This window comes from Dermacentor variabilis, chromosome 5, assembly GCF_050947875.1.
Source record: "Dermacentor variabilis isolate Ectoservices chromosome 5, ASM5094787v1, whole genome shotgun sequence".
Lineage (NCBI taxonomy): Eukaryota > Metazoa > Arthropoda > Arachnida > Ixodida > Ixodidae > Dermacentor > Dermacentor variabilis.
This window is the reverse complement of record NC_134572.1, coordinates 1,239,200-1,263,417: the sequence shown is the minus strand read 5'-3', so window position 1 is coordinate 1,263,417 and position 24,218 is coordinate 1,239,200. Positions and strand designations below refer to the sequence as shown.

General features: G+C 46.4%; 1 protein-coding gene across 1 annotated transcript; it reads right to left on the bottom strand.

The window, feature by feature from the left end:
• Nucleotides 1–6,052: 6,052 nt before the first annotated feature.
• On the bottom strand, nt 6,053–18,333 carry LOC142582120 (uncharacterized). The gene is made up of 4 exons (XM_075691520.1): nt 18,236–18,333; nt 16,521–16,773; nt 10,815–11,069; nt 6,053–6,354 (listed from the first exon to the last, which is right to left on the bottom strand). The coding sequence occupies exons 1-4, from the start codon at nt 18,331–18,333 to the stop codon at nt 6,313–6,315; spliced, it is 648 nt and encodes a 215-aa protein (XP_075547635.1). The 3' UTR covers nt 6,053–6,312.
• Nucleotides 18,334–24,218: the final 5,885 nt, after the last annotated feature.

Genomic DNA, 24,218 nt, shown 5'->3' with positions numbered 1-24,218 from the left:
CTCCGTGATAATCCGGTGCTTCGTCAGTGGCGTCTGACCAACTCTGGATTTAGACGAGAAGCAATCGTGAAACTGGTGAAGCAGGTCCACAAGGCGCTGCCTGTCCGCTGGTGATAAGCTTGCGCTCACGTCAAGGACAGGCAATGGTGCCGAAGCGTCTTGATCTCCTTGTTGGAATGCAAAGCATTCACCGAATTCCGCAATCTCGTCGAGGTAAGCAATTGCTGCGCCTTTTGCAATGTGGCGTCGTTGCTTGCTGAAGTTTGTCAGCAGTAGTTCTGTTTGCCCATGCATTACTTTGACGAGACTTCTGGGTGTGGCATTACCCTGAGGCCTATGAGCAAAAGCGTAATTATCTGCTCGGCAAGACCTTCCCCATCGTACTCTGTTTCGCATCTGACGCAAACAAGACGGCAAGATAACGGCGGTATGGTCACGTCGTCTATGACGCGCAAAGACTTGCGTTTTAGTTCTGTACTTTCGTCTCCACAAAAGGTTAGTATACCTTCTGGTATGTTGATGACGACGCCGTACTCTCGTAAGAAGTCCATACCTAAGATTACATATTTGCAGCAGTCTGGGAGAATAACAAAATTTGCGACGAATGACGAATCCCCTATGTAGACCCTTGCAGTACACTTGCCAGTCGGTGTCAGTAGCTGGCCTCCAGCACCTCTAATGTGCCGCCCTGACCATTCCATTTTCAATTGGTGAAGTCTGCCCGCCAGTTTATGAGTTACGATTGAAAAGTCCGCGCCAGTGTCTACTAGTTCCGTCACGTCGTGGCCGTCAATTGATACAGTAACATCGGCGCTAACAATCTCGTCTGTCGTTAAATCATCCGGCTGTATCGGCTTCTCGTTCGACGGCAATGGGAGATTTTCGGCACTTCGACGTGTGGCAACATTCCCCCTGAGGTCGCGGCCTTCAGTTTCCCCGGCGTGGGCTGGGAGATCACCCTCGGTCCGCGTTGGTGGAACTGCATCTTGCAGCTGGAAAACGATATGCCGGAGAAGGGGAGCGCGACCGGTAGCTGGGAGAATCGGCTTGCCAGCTCGTCGAATTCGCGTGGATGTTCGCCCGGCTGCCGTCAAAAGCACGACGAGAAGCAGTGGATGGGAACGCTTGGTACCCTTCGACGCGATAAGGGCAGATGACGGCAGATGTGGCCCTTTTCCCCACAGTGGAAGCACAGGGGCCTGTAGCCAGCTGTACGCCAAATGTTGGTTCTGCGAAGCGGTGGTCGCGTCGTTGGTGGCGGTCGACGGACAACATCTGCATAGCTGGGCTGCCACGTCTGGGAATTTGGCTCGGGAGCCGCAAACGCTTGCTTTATTTCTTGGCGCACAACTTCAGCCACCGACGCAGCTGTGCATTCGTTTGGCGTAGCAGTGAGCTTCTTAATTTCTTTCTGAACAATTTCGCGTATCAGCCGGCGCAAGGAACTACTGCGGCGCTTGCTGGTCCAGTGCTGTTCAGGTAATCATAGGGGCGGCTGCGTAGGTGTAACGCGCGTTCTATGGCCGTCGATTCTTTTTTAAACTCATCGACGCTCGTCGGCGGGTTTCGCACAAGACCGGCAAACAGCTGCTACTTTACGCCGCGCATGAGGTGGCTGAGTTTTTTTGCCTCGGGCATATCGGAGTCTGCACGACGACAAAGACGAGCCATGTCCTCAGCGAACATGGCAACAGTTCCATTCGGCTTTTAAATCCGTGATTCGAGAAAACGCTGCGCGTGGTCTCGCCTTTCGGTGCTCCCGAACGTATGGAGGAACTGGCGGAGGAACTCATTCCAGCTTGGCCAGATTCCCTCGCGATTTACGAACCACATGCGGGCTCCGTCTTCAAGAGAGAAACACACATGGGATAGCTTCTGTTCAGCATGCCACTCATTATACTTGCTTACGTGCTCGTATTGCTTGAGCCAGTCTTCCGCATCCTCGTAGGCATTGCCGTGGAAGCTTACGGGACATCGAGGAGCTAAAAGAGTCACCTGTGCAGGGCCTGCGTCTGCCGTGGCTTGGGCACTCGTGGTAACAGGCAGACTTCCTGGTAGGGGGCCCACATTCTGGGCTTAGGCCTAGTAGGCGACGGCTGGCGCGGTAAACGGATGTTTCGACACGCGGAAAACGTCCTGGGCTTGATGCGGGGCTGTTGACAGACGTCCCAAACATTTACCCCGCAGCTCCACCAGTGTCCCGATTCACAAGCAGCAGGTACTGATAAAAAGGGGTAGGACACTTCAATTGCAGGTCAACTGAAAAAAAGATTGCGCAGGGACCTCTTCTTCTCTTCCGCAATGCGCGAGGTCTTCGTCTTCCTCTACGTACCGCGTGCTGGATGTGGCAATATGTAGTAAGGCACTAAAACTGGTTAAGTTGATCGTAGAATTTTCATATGCCATATCGGCTGCACTGCCATCAACCAGCCAAGACCAATCGAAATTAGAGTTGCATTGGTCACAAATTTTTGTATTAGTGATTTTAATCACCATTTTATTTATTTATTTGTTCCCAGCCGAGTCGTGTTCTGCAGTTAGAGAAGGCATCGAAAGGCGGCAGGCTCTGACTTATGACGCAAACAGCCAAGGCTGCGCGCACCGCATTGTGATCTATGCAGGACGCTATACTGTTCGGTTATTCAAGCTAGTCGGGTGATTTATGGTGGACTCCAAAGCGTAAGAAAACGAAATGGACAAGTAATCGGACACATTAGTTAACATGACGCATAGCGTATTTATGTTCAAATCTCCAGCTAAGCATAACTGCACAGCGGAACCTCATTTGCCCAGTATTTCATCAAGCTCTGCCAAAAATACCCTCACACTGTTACATGGTGTACAACATAACGCGAGAAGGATTTATTCGGCATTTGAAATATATATTTTTATGATCAGGCATTCCGCATCATGGAGTGTAACGGACGTAACATAACACGTCACGAACAAAAATCGCTATACTCTTCCTCGCCCTCGTGGCCGGATCACTAAGCGTAAACGATAACCAGAAAGCGTAAACATATCGGCACATACATGCGGTATACCAGGGCTGATCCAGAAATAAAGTTCCCAAAGAGCTCCAGTCACACGGGAAGGTGCGAAGCGAAATCGGGCAACACTGCTGCGCGCGGCAGTTCCCCAACTCTCGATTCTCCCCGGCCGCACTTCGCTGCGCCGCTCCGTCTTGGCTTAGCAGCCGTCCGATATGGAGGTTCCCGTTGTTGATACCGCCAAGTGCGAGATTCGTTCCGTAATTCACTTTTTGCAGTCTAAACGGACTCCATCCGTGGATATTGATCTTCAGTTGACAGAGGTGTATGGCGACAAGTGTATGTCCGTTCAACACGTCCGAAAGTGGTGCAGGGAGTTTAGTGCCGTTCGGAAGGAAGTCCACGATGAAGAACGGAGTGGAATACCGTCAGTTTCGGAGGCGTTATTGAGACGATCCAACGCGAAGTGCTTCAAAAACAGGAGGATCACCGTCCGTGAACTTGTTGCTCAGATTTCTGGGAGTTCTTACGGTACAGTGGAAAGAGCTTTGACTGAAAAAAGGGGGTATCCCAAGTGTTGTGCTCGATGGGTACCGCGGCTATTGACATCAAATCACAAGGAGAAACGCCTTGACTGTGCTTGTCAGTTTCTTCAAAAGTGTCAAGAAGGAAGGATTGTTGGACTCCATTGTTACGGGAGACGAAACGTGGGTGTTCCATTTCACTTCCGAAACGAAACAAAAATGCAAACAATGGCGTGACCTAGAGTCACCAGTCGCAAAGAAGTTCAAACAAACTCCTTCTGCTGCCAAAGTCATCGGCAGTGTTTTTTGGGGATCGTAAGAGGATACTATTGATCGATTTCATGGAACGTGGGACAACAATCAACTCACACAGTTATTGTGCAACATTAAGAAAACTCAGGCGAGCTATCCAAAACCGCCGGCGAGGACGAGTGGCAGCTGGTGTAACTCTGCTTCACGACAACGCCCGACCTCACGTCTCCCTTGAGACCCAGGAACTTTTGACAAACTTTGGGTGGACTGTCATGCCCGACCCAACGTACAGTCCGAACCTCGCGCCTAGTGATTATCACTTGTTCGAGAAGTTAAAGGAACATTTGAGTGGCCAACGCTTCCCGAGTGACGATGAAGTCAAAGAAGAGGTGAAATGTTTCCTCAGCAGGTTGGCGGCGGAGTTCTACGACACTGGGATACAAAAATTGGAGCACCGTCTACAAAAATGCGTAGAAAAATATGGCCATTAGTAGAGAAATTGGGTAATGTTTCATCTTTCCAATGATGTAAATTTCTATGAGAATAAACAATGTTGTCTATTTGTAATATTTATGGGAACCTTATTCCTGGATCAACCCTCGTATTTACTTTACTGAGAACAAAGGCGTCAACGTAATTGTTAGCTGCTTCCGCTCTCTCTCTAAATTCATTAGAATACTTTCGGAGGCTTCTTATGTTTACATTTACTAGAGTAAAATTATGTTGTGAACTCAGGCCAAATGCACTTTTGAAACTTTTAAGATCAGGAACCACACAGAAACTAGAGCCCATGCTGCTTACACACTCATAGAAAAATCAGCTGACCCGATTACTCGCACCAAAGGCGCACCTTCGGCCTTCTTTACGAAAATCCTGCCGCCTTTAGCCCAGGCGAACTTGTGCCCATTTTCTTTGGGCACTGTTCTTGCACGGTAAAATAAACTACGATTTGCTTCTGTCAAGTTATTGTTGAAAAATAACTTGACTAGAGAACCATTCTGGTATAGCCGCCGCAGTTGTTCTGCAGTGATCTTTCGGCTTGCTGCGCCATACTGTTTACACGAAGGACAAAAAAAGAAAAAGAGACAGACAGACACACATGTGCGTAAACTTTCAACTGTTTATTGTTCGTTAGCACACGTCAAATATGTACAGGAAGGGTAACTAAAATAAATAGAGAACACGCCACGTGTCCACTTCCATCGACGAAAAGCCGTTTCAGGGGCCCAACGGAATGACGAAGTAAATTTGCCGGCCCGCTGGCATTGGAGCGCTAGGCCAATTAACGCCGCAGACAGCAAGCAGAAAACGCAAGCTGTGAGGGGCCGGACCTGTGGTGAACTCACAAATGTGGCGAAAGGCGGGGGGTGGCGGGGAGGCGGCGACATCGACGACACAGACGCTCTTTTCCAGCCAGTTTCGGTTTCAAGTAGCCTGCAAAGGAGAACTAATTGTTCGCGTAGCTACCACACGAAATCTGCTATTCAAAACTTAATCGTTGGGATATGTAGCGTTGAGGACGGGGCCCAAAGTACTCATTTGCTGTAGCCACTTACTGTTGATAATCAGAAAGTTAATTACACCCGCCGTGGTTGCTCAGTGGCTATATGGTGTTGGGCTGCTGAGCACGGAGGTCGCGGGATCGAATCACGGCCATGGCGGCCGCATTTCGATGGGGGCAAAATGCGAAAACAGCCGTGTACTTAAATTTAGGTGCACGTTAAAGATTTCCAGGTGGTCGAAATTTACGGAGTCCTCCGCTACGGCGTGCCTCATAATCAGAAAGTAGTTTTTCCACGTAAAACCCCATAATTGCATTAATTACTGTAACTTTGCTAATCACGCACCTAATAACGGAAATTGCTCTGTGCCTAGAGGCTGCCTATCCGTACACTCGAAAGGTAAACATAACGTTACCGCGATTTATATTTTATTCTAATTAAAAAAAGTCGGTGCAGCTAAAATAACACCATGTATGTATGTATGTATGTATGTATGTATGTATGTATGTATGTATGTATGTATGTATGTATGTATGTATGTATGTATGTATGTATGTATGTATGTATGTATGTATGTATGTATGTATGTATGTATGTATGTATGTATGTATGTATGTATGTATGTATGTATGTATCTATGTATGTATCTATGGATGCATGTATCTATGTATGCATGCATGCATGCATGTATGTGTGTGTGTGTGTGTGTGTGTGTGTGTGTGTGTGTGTGTGCGTGTGTTGAGTGTAGTTGGTAAGGCGCAGGAAGGATGGCGGTAACGTTAAGTGATATCCGTGATGGTTTATTCCGAAGGGTGGCTGTCAGAAAAAAATTGACGTCACTCACGCCAAGGCAACTGTCATATTTATGTGATAAAGCTGGTGAAGTGATTTTCCTACTCCTTGACGCACGTTGTAACTAGGATAATCTGCAAACCAACAGTGAGGTATGATCTGCGCACATTTGCATCTGTATTGCGCTCAACGTTAACAGTGTGCGTCGATTTCGTTCCTCTTTGCAGGTGAGCTCCTGGACGTTTGTTCCTGCTACATAAAGCTTGCTGCTTTGTTGGTGGTGAGTGACAGCATCTGTGGAGAAACCGAGAACAGATTTGGTATTGAGCATTCACACTGAACAAATGTGCGAGGCAGAAAGACGGAAAGGCACACGGCGCAAGGACCCCATGTCATCTATGTCTATGGCGGGGCTGAGGCCAAGATTGAAGATTATTTATAATTGCTTTTCAATAGCGTAGGGAGAGCTAGACATTTATTTATTTAGCAAATACTGCCGGCCTGTATTACAAGCCTTAGGCAGGAGTGGGGTATAGAGAAAACAGGAACAAAGAAAACGTACATTGCAACAAAAGAAGCAAACAACGAGACTCGGCTGGAGTGCAAAACACAGTAGAATCAAAAGACAAAACACTCGACTCAAAACAAATTGCATGTGTGCCCTATTGTTCATTCAGGGCTTGTAAAAACAAGTTCACCGTTTCGGAACTGACCACGTTTCCAGGCAGATCATTCCATTGAACAATGGTGTGGGGAAAAAAAGAGTATTTAAAAAGATTTGTTTTGCACAAGATTGCGCCGACTTTTTTGGAATGATAGGAAAGCGTAGGGCGGTGGGTAAGGGGCTCAACCAGAATGCCTTCCTCTAGTTTTATTTTATTATGATAATATAAGTAAAATAATTTTATTCGTTCGCGGTGACGTCGGATGTCCAACTGTTCGAGTCCTGCGGTGTGCAGCAGGGCTGTTGGGCTTATATTCCAGCTGTAACAATTAAATATAAACCTGACTGTCTTGCGTTGGACATTTTCTAGTTTCACTTTGGTACTTTCGGTCCAGGGATCCCATACTGCCGCAGCATATTCTAATAGCGTTCGTACATAGGTTTTATAGGCTAAAAGCTTTATTTCTTGAGTAGATTGAGCTTGTGTTCTCCTCAAGTAATGCAGTTGTTTTAGGGCTTTTTTTTCGATATGCGAGATATGTGCATTCCATCGAAGATCAGAGGTTATGTGAATTCCTAAGTATTTAAAGGTATTTACGACTAAAAGAGGTTTGTTGGCTATGCGATATGTAAAACTTAAGGGATTCTTTTTACGTGTGACAGTCATTGCTACGGTCTTTTTCAAATTCACAGTCATTTGCCACGTCGAGCACCAGTTTTCAATTGTAGATAGGGAATCGCTTAAAAGAAGTTGATCGTCAGGACTAGAAATTTCTTGATAAATTATACAATCATCAGCGAACAGTCGCAGTTTAACATGTATGTTTTCAGCAATGTCGTTAATGAACACTAGAAAGAAAAGGGGACCTAGGACAGAGCCCTGCGGAATACCGGAATCCACTGGGACCGCATCAGAAAGGACACCATCGACAACTACACTTTGACGCCTGTGCGAAAGATAGGCTTCAATCCACGAGAGAAGGCAGTCGTGTTTTAATATGGGTTTTAATTTTAACAATAATTTATGATGTGATACGCGGTCGAACGCCTTCTCGAAATCAAGAAAAATGATATCGACTTGACTTTGCCTATCTAATGCTGCTGCCAGGTCGTGGACAGTTGCAATCAGTTGAGTAATAGTGGAAAGACCGCGACGGAACCCATGCTGTCAGTTATCGATAACGTGATTCTCCTCGAGAAAATTGGTTATGTGTTTACAGATGATGTGTTCTAGCAGCTTTACGGAAGTACACAGGAGAGAAATCGGCCTGTAGGAAGAAGGTGTTGACGGGTTTCGTTCTTTAGGAATCGGAGTAATTTTTGCGAATTTCCAATCTGATGGCGACTCTGAGCGTTTTAGCGATTTCTTAAAAACTAGGGTTAAGTACCTTGCACACCACTCAGCATAATAATAATATTTGGGGTTTTACGTGCCAAAACCACTTTCTGATTATGAGGCACGCCGTAGTGGAGGACTCCGGAAATTTTGACCACCTGTTCTTTAACGTGTACCTAAATCTAAGCACACGGGTGTTTTCGCATTTCGCCCCCATCGAAATGCGGCCGCCGTGGCCGGGATTCGATCCCGCGACCTCGTGCTCAGCAGCCCAACACCATAGCCACTGAGCAACCACGGCGGGTACAGCATAACGGACAAGAAAGGTGTTGGGTATTTCATCGATACCCGGCGATTTCTTGGTGTCTATGTTGAGCAGAAGAGCTAACACGCCTTCCTCAGTTACACAAATGTCAGTGATTGGAGGTAAATCAACCACAGAATAGGACTGTGGTGCGAAACCGTCGTCATGTGTGAATACCGAACTGAAGTACTGGTTGAGCGCTTGTGCAATTTCTAACTTGTCGTACGTAGTCGCGCTATCTGTAGAGAGGCCAAGAATCGATTTCTTGCGTGGCGCGAGATATCGCCAGAATTTACTTGGAGATAAGAGAAGAAACTTTTTCATACGCACAGTATGGAAATAGTGTTTAGCATTACTGATAGAGTCCCGTAACGACTGGCGTAGTGCGGCAATCTTATCGGCTGTGGTCTGTGAAAGACGTTTTGTATGCTGACGTCTTGCTTTTTTCAGTTTACGCCCCAGACGCGCAATGTCCTTTGTCATCCATGGATTGCTGCTGCGCACTATTTTCCGTTTTCTTGGCACAAAATCACTTATGCATCGGTGAACTAAGTTTTTGAAGAAGGCCCACATGTGCTCAACAGAACAACTCTGTGATTCATACAAACCAGAAAAAGAAGAAAACGAACTGTATAGTTCATCTAAAATATCGACGTCACTTGCGCGTGAGAACAAGAGAATAACTATCTCTTCTGAAGCTTAGGTGTAGTATAATAATAATATTTGGGGTTTTACGTGCCAAAACCACTTTCTGATTATGAGGCACGCCGTAGTGGAGGACTCCGGAAATTTTGACCACCTGGGGTTCTTTAACGTGCACCTAAATCTAAGCACACGGGTGTTTTCGCATTTCGCCCCCATCGAAATGCGGCCGCCGTGGCCGGGATTCGATCCCGCGACCTCGTGCTCAGCAGCCCAACACCATAGCCACTGAGCAACCACGGCGGGTATAGGTGTAGTATGAAGTTCCAAGCTTAGATTTAGCATTTTGTGGTCTGAAATTCCTTCTAAGACATCCACATGGGGCTTACGGCGTAGCAGGTTGGCGGTAACAAGGAAGAGGTCCAGAGTTGACTGTGAGCAATTTTGCACGCGGGTGGGCTCAGTGACTAGCTGAGTCAGATTATGCAAGAGCACCACATCGAGGAATGATTGACAGACACTAGTTAAAGCCTCTGGAGTATCGGTTAACCAATTTATTGACGGAAAGTTGAAATCCCCTGTCAACAACAAGTTAGCAGAACGGATTTCATTTTGGCATAAGAATTCATTAAGCTTTTCTACGAATGTATTATTGGAGCTCGGGGGCCGATAAAATCCCCCAATTATTAAATGGAATTCCTCTAGGAATACTTTAACTATTACACTTTCTAGCCCGTCAATGTTTGGTAACCTTGACACTCGCAGAGATTCTTTGTATATTATTGCGACGCCACCACCGCGACCATTTCTGTCACTCCGGAAAATATTATAACTACACGGTGTTACGTCGCTGTCATAAATATCTGGATGTAACCATGTTTCCGTCACCACTACAACGTGAGGGTGATGTGCTAAGATAATGCTGTCTAAGTCAGTTAATTTGTTCGCTAGACTTCGGCATTGACATTGATGCACCGGAACGTCTGTTTAGGGCAATCATTTACTTATTGTGTTCGTTTTACACTGCGGCTTTCTTGAACAATTGGAACCCTTTTCATCAAAGTGCTGTCCCATTGAAACATGTCATCATCTATCTTAATCTTATCGTATACAAGTTTCACTTTCCTGCCTTTTTTTCTGTCCTCAGCTGCACTCGCTCAGAGGTTTTTTCTAATTGTTCTTGTAACAGCGGAAAAATCCTCAGACACAGAGATTTCGCTTCCCTTAAATTTATGAGAATTCTTAAGTATATTCACTTTTTCGCAGTGATTGAACATTTTAAGAATTATTGGCCGAGATTTGTTTGCTTGTTTGCGCCCTAGCCTATGGATTCTTTCTATCGAGGAGACCTGTACGCCCAACTTGTCCTGAAATAGGTTCACCACTGTCTCAGAAAGTGTTGCCGAAGTTTCAGGCACCTTTTCGCTAATACCAAATAAGATAAGATTATTGCGGCGGCTTCTATCCTCAAGGTCGACCAGTTTCCTTTCAAGACTTTGGACAGTGCTTTCCAAACCGGCAATCTTAGAGCCTAGTTCTCTTACAGTTGACATAGATTCTTCCACCTGTTTTAACTGAACTTCTATTGCACCCAACCGTTTTTGCATGGTTTTGTGCCCTTCGAGTAGCTGACGAAGCAGTTCCTCAGTAGTAGCGGGCCCAGCGTTACACTCAACGTCTACGCAGAGCATGAGAAGAGCAACAAAAACATTCCGTAAGTGCGAAAATAATGTACACACATTGTGAGGGCACACCAGCTGGACGAAACAACGATCACTCGTTCGAATAGAACCATAATTGTTACTAACCTGCGTGAAAAGCAGGAATGGATTCATCGCGATGTTGTTGGACTGCCAGCCGGTGTGCCCACTGAAGGAATCCCAGACCGGGCTATTCCTTATGTAGAGGGAAGACGACGACGATGAAGGGAGCGGTGTCCAGCTGTCGGTGTCGACTTGATGCGGCAGTTCTTGTGCGCAGTCTCCGTTCGAGTGAGCTGAGCCAACTCGACACACAGCTTCATTCGTTGCACTGGCCGTCTCTGTCGTTCCAAGTAGCAGTACCTGCGTGAAAAGCAGGAATGGATTAATCGCGATGTTGTTGGACTGCCAGCCGGTGTGCCCACTAGTTTGTAATCACTGTTTGGTGCAGAGAACGAGTAAAATTATACAAGCGAAGCAATCACTGGAGGCGGCTGGTAATTAAAGGAAATATTTTTATATATAAATATTTATATTTTGGAGTGCACACGGCACACGCTCAATCGCTACGACCAGTAGCCTGTAAATGTAATCGGCCTGTCCTGCCATTTCTGTTCCATAAATACAAAACTTGGAGGCTAACGATGTCGCTCAGGACCGCGCTGGGAGCAGCGGAAGACAAAATGGGAGGCGTGCAGTTGAGAGCTGTAAAAAATGTTGCACTTGCCCCATGAGGCGAAGCAGCGACGCCCCAGATGGCCCAATATTGTGTGCAGCAAGGATGTACGCCACTCTTGAGTACGAATTCGGTTGCGGTAAACATTCGTGCGCAATAAATCTCCGTTTGAGAGGGAAAAAGAATGAAGGTGCTGTACGCCACAGAGACGAGAATGCGCTAGAAGACGTAGGAGGCGCCGACGACAGCGCTATTCAGCAGAGCATAGCAGAAACGGGCCAGTCATGGTCAGCTGACAGGGCGAGCATGCTCCGCAGCGTCGTTCTCCACCCTCTGGCGCCGGTGAACGCCAGTGAAGCAGCGACGAGCCTCCTATGTGTACTACGATGACGCTGAGCCTCACTGGCGTACACAAAAGGAGGTCAACCAGAAGAGCTGGGGTTTACTAACCTTAGCGCGTTCGGCAGCTCGTAATAGGTTCTTTGAAAACTCGGTACGTATTACAACTATTGAGCTTTGCACTGCCATCTGTTCAAATTGCGTCGTGTTATTGCCGCGTTCATTTGGAGGTCATCGTGGAAGCGGACCAACCCTTTTCGGCGCGACCTCGCCAGGAATAGCTCGCTTTTGCCGTCTGGGAAACAGTTGGTTCGCCGGTTCTTGCGGAATAATCTACGCTCCTTTCTGCGGACTAGGTTTTGTCAAGAGTGTTTGGGCGACCTGAGTTCATTGTATCGTCTGCTGGGTTTCCTGGAGCCATACGTGGCGGCTACTACAGAGAGGTTGTTGTTTTATGATGTTTAATTCTTACAAATATTTAAAGAGTGTGTGAGGCAAGAAATTATACGAGGACGATGGAAATATAATCTTCTTTGTTTCACTGTAGTATCACTTATTGCACTCAGCAAGCCAGGAATATATGCTAAAACGAGTTAAAAACTCGTTTCTTTTTTCGCCCCCGCTTGGTGCCCCAAAGCTATTTTAGAATTATACTATACCCTCACCTTACTTGTGGAAACATGAATGAAAAAGAATTATGCCGAGGCAATGCACATTTTGGAATATGTGTGAAGCGAAGCTTTCATGGAGCGGTTAATGAAATTCTATAAATTTGCCCATTTCATTCCTGCTTCTCTGGCGTAAACTGCCGCGTGCATGCGCTCGCGCCATATTAATTACAGAATATCACAGAATATTGCAGTAAGCTTATCGTGAAAGTTAATGGTAATAGAAAGGAAATTTGGCGTACAATAAAGGCAGTCGCAAGACCCGAACCGCAACAACTTGTTTTATCTGACCTAAGTTTTGTAGGTTGTAATGAAAGAGAACTTGCAGAACTACTCAATGATTATATCGTAACCATAGGAAAAGAGGTGACAACCGTTACAAACGAAGAATATGACTCACCGATCCCGACTGTTCACAAGGATGCTTTCGTTTTTCGCATCAGCATGAGCCGCTGTGAATGCGCTGCTGCGCTATTTAAACGACACGGGACTTTGTGACAAATTGAGATTGTACACTGTGTGACGTAGGATGGGACGGTGACACTGTGTAACACTAGGAAAGCCTTCGCAGACTGTGTAACAATGCCGACAGAAACAGTATGTGCGTGCGTGTGGTTTTTTTCCCCCTTTTCTCACTTTTTTCTCTCTCGCACCTATCGCATCCCTTTGCCCCTCCCCCAGTACAGGGTAACCAACTGGCGATAATTTGTGGTTAACCTCTCTGTATTTCCTTTCTCTCTCTCTCTCTTCGTTTCTCGAGAAATTACAGGAGCTGAAATCATTGCAGTTGCACGTCAGATGCCATCGCACAAGGCTATGGGTCATGATGGTATACACGCCACTTAAGATACTGACGGACTACATTAAAACCTTATGCAAACCTCTAGCAGTAATATTGAACCAGTCATTCGTGACAGGCATGTACCTCGAAGAGCTCAAAATAGGGAGTATCACAACAATACACAAAGGAAAATGTCCCGACAACAAAGCAAAGTACTGCACCATAACAATTTTGTTATGCGCGAACATACTTTTCGAGAAACAGTAGTCAAAAGAATGATCGAGTTAATTACAAATACAGTATCCTAACTCCGAATCAACATGTCTATAGAAAGGAATACTGTACGGCTACTGCAGTAAACTTTGTGGCAGAAGCAGTAAACCGTGCTTTAAACAAAAACGAAATCATCATAGTTATCTTCCTAGATGTAAACATTATGAGGACGCTTAAGTGGAAGCTTTAGCTTGGGCCCAACTCCGACGCGGCCTATTCAAATACGTGCAAAACGCAGAAACGCTTTTCTAAGATAACCCCTGGACCGATTTTAGTGAAACTTGTTGCATTTGACAGAGAAAGTTAAATTTTAGTCATTGTTGACAGGAGAATTTCGATTTAGGGCCTGAATTTTGTAAAAAGAGTTTTCAAAGCATCGGAAGTTTGAAGATTATAGAAGCGCGAAGTTTACAAATTAATAGCTCTGTATCAGGAATAGATCTCACGGTTCTGTAAACGACATGCATTAGATCATTCAAAGCGGACAAATTCGATATGTCAATGTATATTTTAGGTGAATTTGTTACGTTCTACTATCATATACAATTCACAGAATTGTGCTAGCATTTTTCCTTGCTGAGTTAGAGTTGTAAACTTGATAGTTTCGTTTGCTGAAAATTTTCGATTTTGGCAATTTTTTACGAAAAATTGACGACCTAAATCAAAATTTCGGTACCAACAGTCACTGCATCTTAATGTTTTCTTTTAAATGCAACAATAATTGCAGGAAATAATTTGAGATCAATTATTTCAGTTTACATGACCGTTCTGAAATGTTGAAACACGGAAGTAGACCTTTATGACGATTCCCTACAACTTTCTAATATAAACATGCGCCGTAATGTTTGCAACTTAGAAGTTAATTAATATACATATAGTCTAATTATTGAATTGATTGATTTGATTTCACTTGCAATTGATGTCTGCATAGGCACATAATGTGTAGTGTCGTCACTTGAGCAAACTTTGTAGGCGTTTTTAAAAAGAATGTTTGAAGCAAAACAAAAAAAGAACAGAACACTGTACATCTCCCTAGAGGTCCAGCATTAACACAAATGCTAAAGAAAAAAAATCAGAATAGATGAAGAAGTAATACTAAGAAGATCAAAAATCTCGAAAGGCAGATGTACGCAGACAGCTACCATTCGTGCCTCCAATGAAGCGCACAGCCGCCCTAATGCTCAGTAATGGTGTCATGTACGCTTCTTGCGCTGGCATGCCTGCTTAATTCCTCAACAGCGCTCTTAAATATGATCGCCTGCCCACTTACCCTTCGTTTGGTCAACCGCTTCTGATACATTCTGGGCCTGAGAAAGTCGTCCTTGTTCGCTCTTTTATATGTAGCACGTAGCTGGAAAACCCCATGTGTTAGTTTGTGTTAAACATAGCTAAAATGGACGTCGACCACAAACGTAAATAATAAGACGTTTCGGGCCCCGCACCGGAACCTTGTTCGCTATCCCGCTTCCGTACGGCTACTGTACGGTATATAGGTTGTCAGCAGAAACTTGAGCAGACACTAGAACATTTTAGCAGTGCAGTTAAACTGAAAAGACGAACCGTCTCCTTCTTCTCTCATTCTCGGAAGTATCAGTCTACAAATATTTTGGTGCCTATATGATAGTACATCGGTGCTCATGGTAGAAAATATGTCCATATATTTTTAAATGCGCAATGATAGTTTTCGCGAGAAAATTGAACACTAGTGTCAAGTGCCCCGCCATGTGTTCCAAGGCGACGCCTTCGTTGTCCACAGCCTTCACATGCCTGCTGCTGCATATTGTTTACACGTAATTGAAAGATAATTATTCTGGGCTCAATCGCGTCGCTTTTAATGTATCCTCAACTCTCGCTGAGTCTAACAGCCATCTCACCGTCCTACTTGCTGGTTTCTTAAAATCTCTGGCTTCGGCGTATGCCTGCCGTTGTTATCGGTCTTATGAAGCGCATGCGCGTCGTTGCCTTTTCTACTATGATCATAAACACTTCTCTTTGGGCGAGTTGGTTCTACGAGTTACTATGAGCGGTGCATATACCAGTGCATTCCGACAAATAATACGTGGCATGACTATGGCAATAGCGTGAACGTGAATCATTCGCAAGGATACACAGACACACCGATACCTGTGACGTCAAGCTTCTCTCTGCATACTGCATGGGCCCGCAAAGAGCATCACTAAACAAGATATGCTGCTTCGGGTAACGCTCCTTCATGGGAAGAAGTTGCCAGGAGTTAAAGAGCCAAATTGTAAATGGTCTGAGCTCTGACCATGAAGAAAACAAGATTCAAAGGACGGAAGAATAAACAACACCGACATAAGGACGGCAGTGACGAAATTAGGCCCACAAAAAGCTGAAGGATATTACAGCACATCAATTCATGACACTTCTTCCACCAGCAAACTTTCGCCCAATACACCTCGAGTTTTCAGTTATATGCCTCGCAAAGCGGGTGAAGCCTCTCTATGATGCTATCGAGAAATGCGTGACTGATGGTGGGATCGAACCTTTTTGTCTTTCGCCGCAGCAGCCCAATGCTAGGCCATGATCTCAGGTGTGCTTCTCTCGTGCCAAGCTTGTTCTTCGAAACACCTGGCGCGTGGGCCACGTGCTAGTTTCTCGCATTCTTCCCTCGTGGCAGCTACATTATAGCGCGTTGAGACGCTGTGTTTGACTGCACTGCCTTCGAGATTGGCTCACATTTTAGTCAGACAGATATCTGCAGAGTGTGTGAGGTCGACCTATATAACGGTGTCGCATGAAAAAATAATAATAGACACTCCCCGCCTGGTTTGCTAGGCAGGCGTCTTGTAGGGAGACAATGCTGTAGAATAAATTGCGTCCACGTCACCAATGCACGTCTTCTCCAAAACGACTAAGTTACACATAAACGTCCCGCTAGGCGTGTACGAGGCTTGCAGAGAGTTCCCGCCCCTTGGGCTTGCCGCAGGTGAGCCTACTGGCGGGCCGGCTATAAAAGTCATTCCAGGCGCGCAGAACAAACAAGAGATGCGGGGTATCAGGCAATGAAGGGCCATTTTTCTTGTGGAACGGCGCCCTTAAGGCGGCGTACTCACCGGTTCCCAAGCAGCGCGTTCATCGCAAATTAGAGGCCACGCTTTTCGGTACTCGGAAGAGGAGGTGATCGGCAGCAGGGTGCGGCAACGCCTAATCCCCCCGAGGCCCAAGTGAGGCGCGCATCTTTGAGGGAGGAACCGTGCATTGACGCGATGCAGGCGCGCTTGATATAAAATAGCTACACGCGTGGCCTCGCGCGGGGCCTGTGCGCGCTCCGTGATATCTGCCTCATCAGCGACGCCATGTGCGCCCCTGTAGATATACGGCGTGCGTGCTGCAGCGCCTTGCTCTCGATGGCTTTGCGCGAAATGAGTTATAGGACGCCGCTGGCTTAAAAAAAAGAAAAAACAATATTACTACCTCACTATCAGGCGCACATAGTGACGGCACCCATTACCGGTGCCCCATCGCTCCGCAACGCAACCAGGCAAACACTCTGGTCCTCTCTTTTTCTTTCTTTTTTGGCAGTGAGTTGACGATAGGGTGTCGCTCTTCCTACTGTGTGGGCTGGTTACCAGGAATAGCAAGTGTTGTAACAAGAAACACGAGGACGTGTCGAGTCAATGGTATTAGGCGAATAAGGCGTCGCAGGGGCTCTTCTAGAGAAACTTTTGCCGTATACCAGAAGCGCGCTACGAAATGCGTTTCGCTGAACGAAGTGCATTGTCAATGCGAAGTGCGTTCGTTATCGCGGAACGTTGGTACTTGCTTGCGCATAGGTAGTGGCGTACCTTCCACGTATTTCCCAATTTTATTATTAGCTGTGTTTAAGCAGCAGCCCGCTCTTCTTCCTGCGACATGTCGGTAGATTAGGCGCAATTGCGCTGAAGGAAATGAGCTTCTGCTTTTACCAGATGGTCCTCACAGGTGCTCGCACCTTTCTCAGTGCAGGAAGCGACCGACACTTACTCGCAGCCTCAGTTCACTTCGTCCAGTGTCTTCGGGCTTTCTTGCCGACTGTTCGTGGAGAGGCAGAGTGTATACCATACAAAGTGATCATTATAAAGAACTCTGAAGCTTTCAGAGATGGAGACCAGTCGGCGTCCGCTTTGCCCTGTGGAGCTGTGGCTTGTTCCTCCCAATAGTTTGCTGGGTTATGTGACTCGAAGAAGAACAGAAGAAAAATAATGGCAATGTTGCCGTTTGCATGCATGCCTGCAAAGATCATAAAAAGAGAATGTCGGACACATGTAGTTCCGTTTAACATATGGAAGTTCCGAATTGATCTTTGTAGACGCATGTGTAAAACGAAATTCCGTCAAAGCTGAGTCATACCAGAAAATTTCAGACATTACAGCACCTATTGGGGTTGGTACAGCATACACGCGGTACTTTTTGAGCAGTATACCGCATGTTCCTAGTCAGCGGTGCCATTGCGGTTACCCAGACGATGGAGTGCACCACGCCCTCCTCGAATGTCCAATACTTGTGAGATGCGCACTTGTGAAAGGCGGCGCGAAGAGGTAGCCGCCGGATCAACGGTTTACGTAGGCCGGCCAGCCACGGTACCGCGGAATCTCCGGATCGGCTGATACCGCGGCCGCTCAAGTCGAGCGCGCCAGCGTGCTCTATTCTCGCCTTCGGCGCACGTGAGTCGCTTTCTTCTTCGCCGGCTCTGGAGACGACAGTCGTGCCGCTACACATTGATCAGCGGGGCGAACGCTGAAGGAGGAATTTATTTATTTATGTATTCTTAAAGCGGAGCTTTCCTTGCCTCTTATCCCGGCTTTCCGAGCGCTGCAGCTGAGGTCTTGTTCGCACGGGCCCCTGGGTTTCTTGCAACACCACCAGATGGCGCTCGCCTCCGTGCATCCCAGCCGGCGCCGCCACGGCAGCGTTTAACAGTTCATGCGTATAGCGCGTGCTGTGCTTGCGTTCCTATGCGACAAAAAGTCGCAGTTTCGCCCAAAAGGCGAATGGTCATTTGCGATAGAAAATTAGTAGACAGCTATACGAAGTACGGATAGTAGTTTTATCGGCCGTATAAAATTGTAAACATTCGCTTACTAATTAAATTAACAAGTACGGTGTCACGCGCGCACACGTAAACATGAACATATCTCACTCGATGACCGCCGAAACTCGCTGTCAGAACGCTGGAGTGAGGAAGCGCGGCAGCAGGAGCGAGCGAATTGACCGTCGTCTTGCGTGTCGCTTCAACCTGAACTGAGCGTCGAAAGCACAGCGCATACGAAGCTACCAGCACTCGGCGCACTTTGCACGCATCGCAGATCGCGTTAAGGCATGGGCGCGCCTGAGCGGCAGCGCGCACCGTACGCAGCAGCACGTCTCCCCTGTGGACTACGCCGACAAGTGGCAGTGGTACACGCAAGGTAACGTTTAACATCAACTCACTGCTCTCGTATTGGACTAAACGCCGAAGAAATTACGCATTCGCAGCCAACCTGACCGCTGATTATTGTCAATCAAAGCAAACGTACAGTATACAAAGCTTCGCTTACATTGATTCCCACAGCGCGTGGGATCCGCCAATTTCTTTCTTTCTTTTTTTTTTTGCCTTCACCCATGCCTTTAAACAACCTGAACCGTGGAGCCACCATGGCGTCGGGGAAGCATGCTCATCAGGCGTTGGCTCTTCACGCACCCCGGAGGCCCGGGTTCGATTTCAACCCAGACTGGAATTTACGAAATTTTCTTTTCCAAACAATTAATTTACTTTGTTTATACAAACGCCTTTGACTCTCTTGGGATTTCAGAAGGCGGGCACGGGAAAATCCGACGTCAATTGGAGCATGTTTCGACGTTTTCTTGCGCTTTGCGCCGTCGGCTATTTTTGGTGCCATCTTTCGGCGGCGCCGGTTACGGCGACGGATCATCGCGTAATGAGGCATATAATGCTTTCGCATTAATAAATGTTCAGGCGTGTTCCAGGTCTTCCGCTGCGCCTTTTTATGCGGCCGTGCGATGTTACGGTCGACGTATAGCACCTCGTGCAAAGAGGATTCTCGCCCACCATGTCTCATAGAAACAAAGTGTGACTTCCTAATTCGCCATGGTTGTCTGGAGTGTGTGCCGGTCTGGCGGAAGCCCCGCAGTGTTTACAGGCCCATTTTGTGTGTGCGCGACATTATAGGGACCCTTTCCTCGAACTGTCAAGCTCTTCAGGAGAACTTCCGCGAACCAGCAATGCGCGAAAGACAGGGGATCAGCTGTCTACTATTCCCAGGACCGCAGACTGGCGCCTGCAGAGGCGCGCTCGCGAATACGTCAAGTGGGAGAACGGATCAGTCGCCCTTCCCCAACTAGACGCCCTTTCCGCGAACCAACGTCGCCTAGAAGAACGGAAAAGCGTCTACATTCCCGGACCTGCAGGCTTGGTATCTACGGAGGCGGGACGCCCATCCACAAACCAGACTCTGTGCCTGTCACGTGACGTCGGCGGGAGTAAGATCCCTCCCATGATTTTAGAGAGCCTATTTAAGGGGCTCCGAGATGTACTTTAAAATACTTCATTTTCTTCTCATCATCTTTCACTAACCTTTGAATGAACCGTGCAAGTTTCGCACTAGAAATCGTCTCGTCCTTGGCTGGTCGCCATGGTCTACCGGATGCCTGCAGCCCGCCGACAACGCCACGCTACCCAATAGTAATGTTGGTCGAGCTTCGATAAACAGGCGTCGCTACTACTCGGCAGCAGTAGGATACGCTACCCTGGAGTACGCAACAGCTCCTAGCAGTGACATTAGGAGTGGGTGATATTGAGTAAGCGTCCTGATCAAGCAGCCATCTCACTCTCTTCCTGCACAAATGGCGGTGAGGCTTAAACAGTCACGTCACTCATGGACGTCTTCTAAGGACACTTACGTTCTTCGGTAGTTTATTTGATTTTCCTAAGCGAAACAGGACGGAGTTCACAACGCTGCAGAAATTAGCAGCATCAGGTTTGTTCATGTCTGCAACCAGTTATAAACTCCGCGGATGGCGGCCTTCATCTTCCATTGGAATCAATTATCTGACTCCCCTTCGGGTAAAACGCTCATTTTCTAATTTTCATAATTACTCCATCGAGTCACTTTAAGATGTATGCCTCGATCACAAAATTAATCTCGAAGAAGTGTGCAATAATCACACGTTGGCTATCTTTGAGGAAATTCAAACGCATTTATTGAAACAGTTTGTACAAGCCGTTATATACGAGACCGTAATTTCCTGCAAGCTGTTATTTCTCAGGCAAAAGCAATTAAAATTGTGCGCATACAATTAGTACGGCGTTATGTACAAAGGGCCACAACCACACTTAGTTGTGCGCGTTACATTACTTGATTATTGCAAGAAGGAAAGCTAAAGTATGAAGAAAGCTTTTATGTATTGTTTTTACCGGAAATCAAGTTGACGTTAACGTACTTGTTTTCATACTACTTGAGTAGGGACCACTTGCTACATAACTTTTCTAGCCGCAGACACGTCGAAGAGGGGAGAAAAAATTCCTCTGTATAGGCTTGCGAAGAAATACTTGGCAATAACGTAGAAAAGAATCGTTTACCGCACTTCTGCTTAGAGGCAACCCACAGGTTATAGTGTGGACGACATGGTGTTTCCGCGAGAATAATGAACATTCAGGAGGGCATATGTTCGCCTTGTGATGTTCGCGGAAAAACGGAGACATCGGAGAAGGAATTGCACGGGACAAGCGCGTGTTCTGTGCACTTCCCGTTATTCCTGTTTTCTCGTGAGCGCTGCACAAACCACGAGGTTGCCCGGTTACCGATCTATAATGGAAGGAGGCGTCGTGGCTTCTTTTTAAGTTCCTTAGTAATGTGATCTTAGTTTGCGATTGTTGACGCCTACCAGACTCATTCCAGGTTGGCGTTGTGTCGGGGTATAGTTTCGGCCGAGTATCGCGCGCTGCGTGGCTCAGAAGGTGCGCGCGCGGTGCTCTTCTACGTCCGCTCACGCCACGCTTGGAATGACGGTGCATCGGACGACGTAGATTTTAGGTTTACGAATCTCTGCTGAAAGGCAGCGGTCAAGCGGATCGGTTGCCGGCGATTCCCGCAACGCCGTAGATTCGCCTGCAGCCAACAACGTCCTTCTCCCGTAGTTTTCCTTATCATGTCGTAGTTTGGCCCTTTTTATGTCTAGAATCCTGTAGCAGTTGATTTCTGGAGGTTGCATAATGGCTGCTAATTGCGGTAGTGCTACAAGCAATAAACTATATCTACAATGTGCCGACTGCGTTTCGTCGCTCGTTTGTTTTTTTGTCTTCACGGAATTCTTAAATATTGCCTTTGTCAGATAGCGCGATTCTACTCTATGATCTATATTACTCAAAAAACCCGGACATTGCTTGCACAGTAGATAGAAAGGTGTCATTGAATAAACAAATTTATACACTTACCTTTTAAATAACCACTTTATGGCACTTTCTGCAATTTACGAGTTCAAGCCGGTTAGTTCACAAGACATATCCATTAATAAAAGCATTACGATTGCTGATATACCAGCTTTGGTATATGTGTTCCCAAGTTGTGCCACAAAATGCGTTCATGTCCCCGTTAACTTTTTCTCGTAGTGCTTCAGATAACGTTTTGTTTGAAGAAGAAAAAAGACATGTGTGAATACTAATGCTTTCTACCGCTAATTTGATGGAGCTCATCTGAAAACTGGTGCTATAGTTTCAAACTTCGCTCTTTGTGAACGTTGCTTGGGACACACAGATTTCTTGGACACAGTTGCTTGGAGACACAAACTGTTCATGAATCGCTACATGTCCCCTAAATTAATTACTTAGAAGGTAAGCGAGATAAGTCTTCCTCCGATAAGCATTTACTGTGACACATCATGGAACTAGTGTCCGCCTCGTCAAGTAAACTAATTAGGAGAAGCATCGTGAAAGTTAATTTCAGCACCGGTGTGCAGAATGCATGACTTTCATAAGTGGAATTGTGTTTTAAGGGACAGCTTCAGAAATTGCAATAGGTGGGCTCCTCGGGATCTTCGTCTACGTCGGTGTGAGAAGGCACAACGAAGGAGCGAAATTATGCTTCGCGCAGGACTATGCTTAGTTGTCGATTGGAAAAGGAGTGCTTGAAACGGGGGCGGCCCTTTATGTGCGCAGAATTGCTACCGGAATAAAACGTGTTGGGGCGCCCCATGCAAAGCTGATGTTTTGTCTTCGGTGATAAAGCCTCACGCATCTGTTCACTAGTATGCAGGCTGGAGCTGTCCGTTTGTTTCGTCAATTAGTTGTGGCACGAAGGTTCAAACATGAGCCAATAATTAGGAGTCGCTTCTCGCAGCTGTGGCATGCCATTGCAGGCCTGCGCCCTTCATATAGACATTTTGTATGCGTTTCAATTGCGATTATATGACGTGTAGCTAAGAGTTCGAAGTCAGTAGTGAAGTACAAACATGCTGGTGTAGGTCGAAGATATTTTCATTCAAACGACGCATGCCTGGGTGTGCGATACAGCGAAATATTTTCCGTTCAGAATGTTGCTCCAATGGAAGCGCGGAGGCACTTTTGTGTGACTGCATTGAACGCAAAGTGGGTCGTGTGCGCTTCGTTCTTTTTCTCTGCTCGTCCGAAGGTATATCTACAAAAAAGAGGTTTCTGCGTCGTTCCGAGCCCGGCGGTGGTCGGCATCGGTGATGCGTCGACAACTGGTTATGCGCATTTATGGATGAGCTGTTTCCGGCAGCCAAACAAGCTCGGCGTCCCCGGTATATTTTGGCCCAGAAAAGCAATCGTAGAAAAAAAAATGCTTTGCGAATCATGTGTAAATCTTCGAAGCAAATCGAAGAAAAATTGTAGAGAGTCAGCGGACATTTCGTGAGAGGGAACCAGAGCGCGTGTGAAGCCAAGTGTGAGTTCTTCGAAGTTTGGAAACAGCAAGACCAACTTAAACCCCTCCTACTGCCATTTTTGCTCACTTTTCCAAACTATGGCCGAAAATGGTCCTGTTTATTCGATAGGAAGTCGTCGCCTTGGAAACGGTGCGCACATGGAGTGAAGCGAGAAAAAGGGGAATTCGATGCAGCTTTATTTTTCTTTTTTTATCTTTTTCGCCCGCACTGTGCGTTACAACTCTGCTTACTTTATGAAGCCCAGTGGTACTTACACACTTTAGAGTCTGAGCCTTGCGCCATTGCTGGTTTTACGATTTGCCCGAAGGTGCATTACGCACTCTGTTCGATACATGTGATCATTTCGTACTTGTTTGCATTTTATATTCCCCTACTGTGTCTTAAATTTGGATGCTGTATTCCCTTTAATTTAAAGGCGTGGTTTTCCTTAAGGACAAAGTGCACTCAGCGTACTTCCTTGTCTTTCTAAACGTGAAAATCGTTCTTTTTTTGCTGGAACGAAATTGGTTAAACTTCTGAAAGTGTTTTATAGGCTGAAGTAAAATAGGTAGACGGGGGAGGGGTCCTCCAAGCATTTAATTTGAAAACATTTCGGTAAACTTTGTTCATATGCGACATATGTAAATAGCGCGAACGGTGTGACTACTGCTAAGCAGACTAGTGATAAGTACAGTGTAGACTGGATAGTATATCGGTAATAGCTTTTGATTGGGAGCAAATTTCTTGAAGAAATTGTCACACAGGTGCAATTACATTACCGTGCGTGCAGTGGATCGGGGAGTACTGATCGCTGACCGTTCCATAGTTCACTTCAGTTCTTCACTCTGTTCACCTTAAATGCCCCCGGTGGGTATTGCATAAGTGGTGAG

Bases quoted from the DNA above. Each gene is read 5' to 3' on its own strand.
- LOC142582120 (XM_075691520.1), bottom strand. From the start codon at position 18,333: ATGCACGGAGGCGAGCGCCATCTGGTGGTGTTGCAAGAAACCCAGGGG. The intron at 11,070-16,520 runs GTGAGTACGCCG...CTTTTCACGCAG, and splicing joins AACGCGCTGCTTGGGAACCG to GTACTGCTACTTGGAACGAC. The intron at 6,355-10,814 runs GTTAGTAACAAT...GTTTCTCCACAG, and splicing joins CATTCCTGCTTTTCACGCAG to ATGCTGTCACTCACCACCAA.